The sequence below is a fragment of the Gavialis gangeticus genome, unplaced genomic scaffold (assembly GCF_001723915.1).
Source record: "Gavialis gangeticus isolate Ggan-Ray unplaced genomic scaffold, GavGan_comp1, whole genome shotgun sequence".
Taxonomy (NCBI): domain Eukaryota; kingdom Metazoa; phylum Chordata; order Crocodylia; family Gavialidae; genus Gavialis; species Gavialis gangeticus.
Window position 1 is genome coordinate 54,479,202 of NW_017728993.1, and position 8,606 is coordinate 54,487,807.

Consider the following 8,606-nt stretch of genomic DNA (forward strand, 5'->3'; position numbering starts at 1 on the left):
CTGTTTTATAATAGAACTAAAAAAAAGAAGAGAGGGACAAAAAAGGAAAAGGAAAGTATTTTAAAAGCAGTCCCTGAGATGTCTGGGGTATTGTTAGGATTATACACAGCAGTGATTCACATATTTTTTTCATAACAAGGGCCTTGTATGAAAAGCAAAATCATCCTGTGAACTGAGACCACATCCATTTATAATTCCAATTTCTAATTTGGCAAATATGAAGCTGCTTAAAGCAAAATTAGGAAAGAACTTATGTATGTTGTTTTTGTGTTTTGTAATGTGTTGCCATGGACAGTAACAGATTAAATTATACAGTTTATTAAAATAAAATGTCCATAGTCTAACCTGGTTCACCAGATAAATTTCTCTTTTCTTAGATATTCTCAATCACTTTTCACTTATTTGCTTCTTTTTTAAGCTATACATACATTTGCTATGTTTATGCTATGTATTTGCTTTGCCATAGAATAGTTTGCTCTAGTTTGTTATATGCGTTGTTGTAAGGCAAGAAGCTTTATAGTGAGTAACTCTCTATTCTAAATACTCTGTAGTAAAGCTGACAGGGACTACTCACTGAAAGGGAAAACATTTATTAATCAAATAAAGTATTTACTTAAAGAGTAAGTTCCTATTACTATGTCTAATGACCCAAAAGCAGAGCCAGGTTTCAGGTCAGTATTAAATTATATCCTGAACAAGAAAACAGTAAAGTGTTCTTGAATACACTCAGCTCCCTTCTTTTGGAACATATTTGTTAAATCTGTTACCTGCATTTTCCAAATACTTTGAAATAATGTACCAAAGCCTAGAAATGGAGGTAGTCAGGAGAGGGAGAGCTTTCAAGTATTTAATCCTCTTTGTTGAAGCAAGTTGGAGCTAAGGTTTTCTTCCATTTTCAGACATACTTATGTTTTCCCTTTTTCCATTTGTGCTCCATTTCTGTAAGTCTCTAGGGCTAGAAGGAGGTCTCAATTTCAGACAAAGAAGAAATGGAATTTTTACCCAAAGAGAGATGCTTAGCTTTATTCCATCAATGAGTTTTTCTTTTCTTTTTAATTTTCTTTTCTTTTTTCTCTTTTTTTTTTGAAGGGAGAGAGAGGGAGAGTAAGAAACCTCAGACCATTAGAATAATTCAAGTGAAACATGAGGATTTTTTCCCCGCACATAAGAATATATTTTTAAAAAAGCTAATGTTTTCTTTGATTTCTAATTTTCAACCATTTTAACCTTAATTTTTCCTTAATGTACCTAATACATTCTAAAAATAGTTTTTGCATGGTTCACTTTTAGTATTCCTAAAGGATCATAAAACACATAATACAATGTGGTTACTGACAAATTAGGATCAGATTGTTAAAGCCCCTTCTTTTAATAATATTGCCCAACAATGATAAAAGAACCTTCCAAACATATGTAAAAGACACTTAGAGAAATGGCCATATGGACCAAGAAATGTCTTACCAATGCAATAATAAGCTAAAGATTGACACACAACTTTGACATTTAGAGCAGTGACTTAAAGGAAGGATACAAGAAGACAAGGCTGCTAAAAACTAACCACAAAAGAATCAATCAACCCTGCCACCCCACCTCCCTATTATGTTACCAAATGAGAGGATGTGTTAGTGTAATTCTATGACTAAAACTTTTTGATGGAGTTAGAAAAGGGAGAGGTTACTAAGCATAATCTTAGTATTTGATTATTAGTAAAGGTTTCATTTTGCTGTAGTCTACTTTGAATTTTGTTTTCTAGGTTCACACTACTTTTGGCTATATTTCATATAATATAGTGTTGCTTGTGTTAGCCATGTCTTAGCTAAGAACTAAGCTAGGAGTACAGCCTACTGATTTTGATTGAAATTGCAACATAACTAACCGGAACTTTCCTAGCTCAAGTTGAGTAATTTCTGTTTTTCTTTTCATACTTAAAAATAAAACAGTATATTTCCTCCTTCAGTTGTTGTTGGGGGGGGGGTCCTCATTGCAGCGAAAACTAGCATTTACACCTAAAGCCATCGAGACACACTGGAATTTGTCATACACGGGTGCATTTTGAAGTCAAAGGAGTTACACCCATTTGTCTCACTGTAACTGGAATGTGATAATCTAAGACTATGTTACCAATATACTGTGAAATATACATAATGTCAATTAACTGGTTGCCTTTAATAAGTACATTTCCATAAACCAACTCTTAGTGCACTTTTATTTTATGATGCAGTAAAGCTTTCTATGAAATCTCATGCCTCTGTGAACAAATTAACCTGTAAAGTGCCACACTGCCCTGTCATCAACTTAAGGCTTCTTACCAGTTGGGACAGTTTTTTAGAAGAGCTGAGTCTCTCAGTTTTGAAAGATGGAAGCTTGTTCTTCCCTTCATCATTACAGTCCAAGCCACATATAGCAGACTGGTTTTGGAATCAGAAGAACGTCTGATATGAAAAAGGGTTATTGATCCTACTAGCACATCTCAAACACTGTCACTACTGGGTAAGTAACATCTCCGAAGCCAGGTCAAATTTTAGGCTGCTGAATGAGGTTCTCTGAATAACAATGCAATTTTAGTTTAACCTAATTTTAATTAAAAAGGTAAAAGTGTGCTTTAATGGATTCCTTCCCCTCTCCCACCTCAATTAACTAGATTTCAGTGAGGTGTTGATTAAATTTACAACAAAAAAGTTTTTATAGTGTTTTCAAATCCCGCACTGCCCAACAACCTTCACAGCTGGGTATTTTATCATAGGTGTATATATTTTTCATTCTTTGGGGGGGTGGGGATGCCTAAATAGGCAGGAATTTTAAAGGCAATTATTTAACTAACTGATCCTTGAGAACAGCAGGATCGATGTTGATCTCCAGATAGCTTGAGAGTCATTGTTCTACGTCAGAGGCAGGAAATTATTTTGGCTAGAGGGCACTCATTTAGTTTTGGTGAATTATTGAGGGCTGCAAGGATAGCCTGGCCCCTTGACAGGTGTCCCACCCCTTCGGTGCCAACTTGGGACCAGAAGTCCCACCCCTGACACCTGAACTTTGCCTGGGATTGTCTCTCCCCTTGCCCCCAGAAGTACTCCTTTTAGGAGGGGTGTTACCAACTTGGAACCAGAAAGAAAACAAAATATATAAACATCTACTATAACATATTTTAATTTTACTTCAAATAATATTTTTGTCATGATTTGCGTTTGTGTAGTGTATATAGAGATGGTTGCATAATAGCTCAAAAATAAAGTCTTACTCTAGTATATTGTGGGTGGGGGAGTGTGCGGGTTGTGGTGAGAGCATGGGTGTGCGTGCATGGTGGGGTGTGGGGGTTGTGAGGGTGGCTGTGTGTGGGAGGTGTAGGGTATGTTGTGGGGGGGTGTATATGTGGGAAGGTTGTGGGTGTGTGGGGTCTGAGGAAGGGTGAGGGGACCCCCTCACATCCCCCCCCCTTCATGGCACATAGCCCCCACCAGTGATAACAGTAGCGGTAGGTGGTGGGCCCTTGGGATGCTTGGGGCCCACACGGGTGCTGCACCCATCAGCACATGGCTCTGGCTAGTTCCAGGATCTACACGTGGTGGCAAGGAGTGGAGCCAGGCTGGCCTGACTCTATTGCATGGGGCTCCTTGTGGTGCACATGCAGTTCCCAGCACTTGCGTGCCACTGGGGGCGGAAACCCCATGCGATATAGCCAGCTTCCTTCTCCACTCCATGCCACCATGGGCAGCTGCTGGGACTCTGCTGTGAAGCAGGGTGTAGGGCTCCCTTCCACTTCCATTGGAGTCTCAGGAGTTGCGCATGGTATCAGGGAGCATCCCTATCTGCTGCCTGGAGTGAGTGCTGCAGCAGGGACACAGGATGAGTCACTGGAGGCCAGGGAAGTAGAACAGGTTCTCCAGCTGCTGCAGCAATGACAGCAGCATCTATGCCCAGAAGCTGTGTGTGCTGGCTGGGCCAGGCCCTTCCATGCTCAAGGATGGGAGCAAGGCACATAAGGGTGGACAGGGTAGAATTCATTGGTGGGTGCCCGCAGGCCAGATAAAATTGCCTAGTGGGCTAGATACAGCCCATGAGCCTTATTTTGCCAGCTCCTGTGCTAGATAGATCAAACATATTACTTAAAGATTGTTTGTATCTGTTTACTCTATTTCACTCAGTGATATTTCTCTAAATATTTTTAAATAAATATGTGAACAAGCATGCAAAGCAAATCATTTTGGAAACTAAACACATTCCCATTGGAAAGGACTTTCTCAGCTGTAAGCTGCTGGATATCAGTTAGCTTTCCACCTGCTCTAATAGATAAGGCAACCATTCATCCCTTTGTATGCTGCAGAACATCAGTACAGGCATGATGTCTATTCTAATATGGACAATATTACCACTCTGGGAATCTGATCATCATGCACACTAGCTTCAAAAAGGCAAGTCCATAAAGTGTCTCAAAGGTGCAGGGAAAAGCATACCATCAACCATGGATGTCAGTTAGCCTCAAGATGAACTTATGGATTTGTCTCTTTCAAAATTAACACCAGATTTTGTTGGATTTCTAAAGTTTATATAAAAGCAACATATTACCATTTATTTCCCACCATTCCTCCCATATACTACACACACAAAAGTATATCAAGGCTATTACTCATTTTGTGAATAAAAAAAAAGAATCCCACAGCATTTCTTTTTAATAACTGTTCAGCTACAAAATTTTATTGGTATCCTTTTATGTTCCCTCTAGAGGATGTAATGCACAAAAGCATTGCCACGGAACATATAAAATTACAAATGAAATTTATTGTAAAAAGTAGAATGTCTTCTAGACTGGTGTCAGTATTTATTTCATTCATAAACCAAAACTGCAAGTATAATATATTCATTGTCAGCAAGTTCAGGTGTGTAAATTGCCATCCAACGGTATTGACTGATATAAGACAGATATTGAAAAGACAATTTAAATTTACTCTTCCAAACATAAACTGTTCCACAAAAGCACTTTAAAAACTCCTTCAAGGTTTTGTGTTGTGCTTCACATTTTATGGTTAACTACATAATTTGGTTGTGTCATAATCCACTGTGTTTGGCAATTTGGCATTAAAGGCCTGCAAAGCAGATTGAATCCTTACCACCTCACTGGTAGACAGCTTGAGTCTATGACGGAGCAAGCAAGAGAAAAGGTCTAGACGACGTTGGCCAGGTGGGGAGAGTTTATTTACACGGTCCCTTATTTCTAATAGCTGCAAAAGTGCTGAGTCCTGCGATCCCTGAGTATAGGGGTAGTCCAGCTGTAAAATCAAGTCACGAATTGCTTCTGGGTCAAAGTGCATGCTGTAGCCAAACACTTGGATGTTGTTGATTTTCATGTAGCCCAGGTTCCGTGAGGGATCGATAAATTCCAGGGGTTCATAGTAGATGCTTTCATTGCCATTTGGACCATTTGACTTAATTCGACTCCTCAAATAGATATGAACTGTTTCAAAAAATGTCTTCCACTTGTTGCCTAGTGTCAGCGTCCAGTTATAACACTGAAGGGGTAAGTCCAGCTTAGTCCGCTCCCAGTCTGGAAAATTGTTTTCATTCACAGGCATAAACCAGCTCTCAGAGTGGCTGCCACCAAAAGGGTTGACATAAACAGCTAGAACAGGCTCCAAGGTGCTGTTTTTAGTTAGGCAAATTTGAAGAGAGAGACCCAGTATCATATGGACCAGGCTAGACTTGTACTTGTTGCTCTTAAGGGTAAGGAGCATCCGTTTGCGCCAGGAGGGATCAAACCAACTATTGAGGCGCATGTCATTGCTGATGAAAATAGCATGGACTTCAATCCTCCGGTCTGTTTTCTGCAATAAATACTTCATCTCCAAGTCCTGGAGATCTGTCTCAAACCCAATGTAATGCTCTGTGGACTCTGCCACTTCCGGCTTGCAAAGCCCTTGGCTCAGCATGTATCCAGTGTTACAGCTTCCACAGCGGGTACGGTTATCAGGTGCACAGATCAAGCATGCAGAGCCATCACCTACAATGCACGGAAGGAACCCATGGCAGGCAACTTGGTCATTAGGACAAGTGCATGAATGAGTCTCTTCAGAAAAGCTTCCCAGAAGACCATTTTCATTGCAATATAGAAAAGACTGGATGCGGTTTAGCCAGTAGTTTGAAGATCTGTAAATTAAAACAAAAAAAAAAGTAAAAAAGCAGGAATCAGATCCCAATCACTATCTCCCTGTAATTTTTCCACTTTGAGAGAGAAAAAATATATGGTATTAATATTGAAATGTCAGTTCATAACACCTGGAATTGTATAAATGAATAAATAATTTGTCTATACGATGAAAAATCACAAACAAACGTCACCATAAACTCACTGGCATAACAGGACTGTTTGGTTTACACTTTCTTTTCATATGCATTATTCAGAAACCGTGTGTGTGTGTGGGGGTGTGGGGGTGTGTGTGGGTGTGTGTGTGTGTGTGTGTGTGGGTGTCTTTGGAAGCTTGCAACATATTTCTTGTTACAAGCTAGAATTCCCTTGATTTAGAGTGTGAGGTAGAAAGAGACCCGACTATTTGTCTGGAATATCAAATTGAAGAAAACAATAAAATAGATACTTTGAAGGACTTCTAGCACTATAGTTCAACTGTTAAGCATGGGTGAATATATTTCTCTTTCCTAAAAATGAACATGAAAGGTTGTATTATAATTCTTTTTGAAATTTTATTTAGCCCTGACTGCAAACACCAGTTAAAGTCCTAAATCACGTAGACAAAACAGACATTGAAATCAGCAGACTTGTTCAGAAAGGTATAGTTGCCAGGAGAAAGACAATGTGACCAAAAATAGAATCTGGAAACAAGACAGAGAGAAATGATCTTAAATGCTTTATTTATTTTTTTGGTATTCTACACATGTCTGTGCTGGTCACACCAATACGCTGCTTGAAGAACATGTTTTGTCTGCTACTGTGTCAAATTCTATTGTTCTCATATTGATGAAGATGTTATACACATCTTTCTTTTCAACACATTGTTTCAAACAGAAAATGTAAGAACCAGTATCACAAGCTGACTTTAAAAGGTAGGTAAAATAGCACTGGTTTTTAGTTCAAGGATTCTGTGGTCAGGATATTAGTTTCTTTCCCTAACAATGAAATAAGCATCTACACATCAAATATATCAATTTAAATGCAGCAAAATCATATAATTCTGCAATTCAGCACAGTAATACAGATGCTTCTCCATTGTGGAGCATTTATGATGTACCACACCTATCTAAATAAAGAAGAGACTGATGCATCAGTCCAGTAAAAGAGGCCGAGGCATGGAAAAGAATCCACCATGAGGCATCCAAACTACAAATTTCATAAGACATCATAATAAATTAATGTTGAACTGACCCAAACTAAACATTTCAATTCAGTTTGACAACCCATGTTTTTGAGTCAAAATAGAAAGTTGAATAGTTTTTTTTTCCCCAAAATTGAAATTTTATCTAAAAACAGTTCAACTGAAAAGTCTCGACTCCCCGAGGTTATTACTGATTCAGAGTATATACAAGCTTGGATCTTTCATAAAAGAGAACTGAATGAGGGAATTGGGTGGGGAATGGTTTTCCTGTCCTGGGGATGAAAACAATGCCTTGAATCAAGGTAAAAATAAAACATCATTCTTTATCTAAAAAAATTGACTCCAAACATAATTTTGAAATATATTTCATTTTGAAATTTTGGAACAAAAATAAGCATTAATAATACAGAATTTTATTTTTTAGGTGTCCAAATGAGACTTTTGACAATTTTGACTTTTTCAATATATTTTTAATGAAAAATTTGTTGAAATCAACTCTTTCCTTTGCACACTTTTGGGATTAACTAACTGACATTTACCAACTGAAAGACACACACACACACACACACACAAAATCAGCTCTATTTACAACCTTACAATAATAATGTCTAGTTCCTGCTGGATAGAGCTTCTGATGTATGATTTAAGACCTCAAACCTAGGTAAAGTGATCTAATTTGATATTTGTACTAACATTTGGACAATTTTAAAATTAGAGGCAATGCATCAGTACGCCTCTTTATAGTATCCCAAATTAGAGTGTTTCTGAAATAGTTAAGGTATCACCTATCTATCTAAGCAACATAGCTAACCTCAGTCCACATGTCTTGCCCAAGGCAGCAAACAAAATACATGACAATCCCTTGAAGCAAGGTTCTCTGATGTAGCTCATGGCTAGAAACATTTAAAAATGACGACTGAAATTTGAAAGCATATTTTTTTACCAAGTGAGGACTGATTTCTATGGCAACTGAAATGAGTACTGCATCATAAAATACACAGGCCCAGTTATTGGCAATTTTGTTTCTATTTTTGGAATGGTTTTCCACTTATACTTTTTAGATAAGGAAAAAGCCATATCCATGGTTACGATATGTTAACTGCAATGGAAACAATGGTGCATATCAGGAGTCAGTAACATTTTGGGGCAGAATTCCAAAAATACTTACAACCTCAAGTTGTCAGATAGTGTCCCACAGCTGGACACCAGGGGAGCCATGAGAGGCCCAACTCTTGTTGTGGCAGTGCAGCCCCAGCACCTTCCCCACCATCTGCCCCAAGGCGCATG

The 8,606-nt window shown here is 38.4% G+C and overlaps 1 protein-coding gene and 1 long non-coding RNA gene across 2 annotated transcripts in view; one reads left to right on the plus strand and one right to left on the minus strand.

The window, feature by feature from the left end:
• The first annotated feature begins 3,805 nt into the window (after positions 1-3,805).
• LOC109286916 overlaps positions 3,806-8,606 on the plus strand; it is a 13,525-nt gene continuing 8,724 nt past the window's right edge. Inside the window, exon 1 of the long non-coding RNA XR_002094707.1 lies at positions 3,806-3,866. This is a non-coding gene — a long non-coding RNA (uncharacterized LOC109286916). The remainder of the gene's footprint in view (positions 3,867-8,606) is intronic.
• Positions 4,656-8,606, minus strand: part of BRINP3 (BMP/retinoic acid inducible neural specific 3) — a 404,685-nt gene continuing 400,734 nt past the window's right edge. The window contains exon 9 of the mRNA XM_019501735.1: positions 4,656-6,138. Coding sequence (XP_019357280.1) covers positions 5,022-6,138 — 1,117 coding nt within the window. The 3' untranslated portion in view covers positions 4,656-5,021. The remainder of the gene's footprint in view (positions 6,139-8,606) is intronic.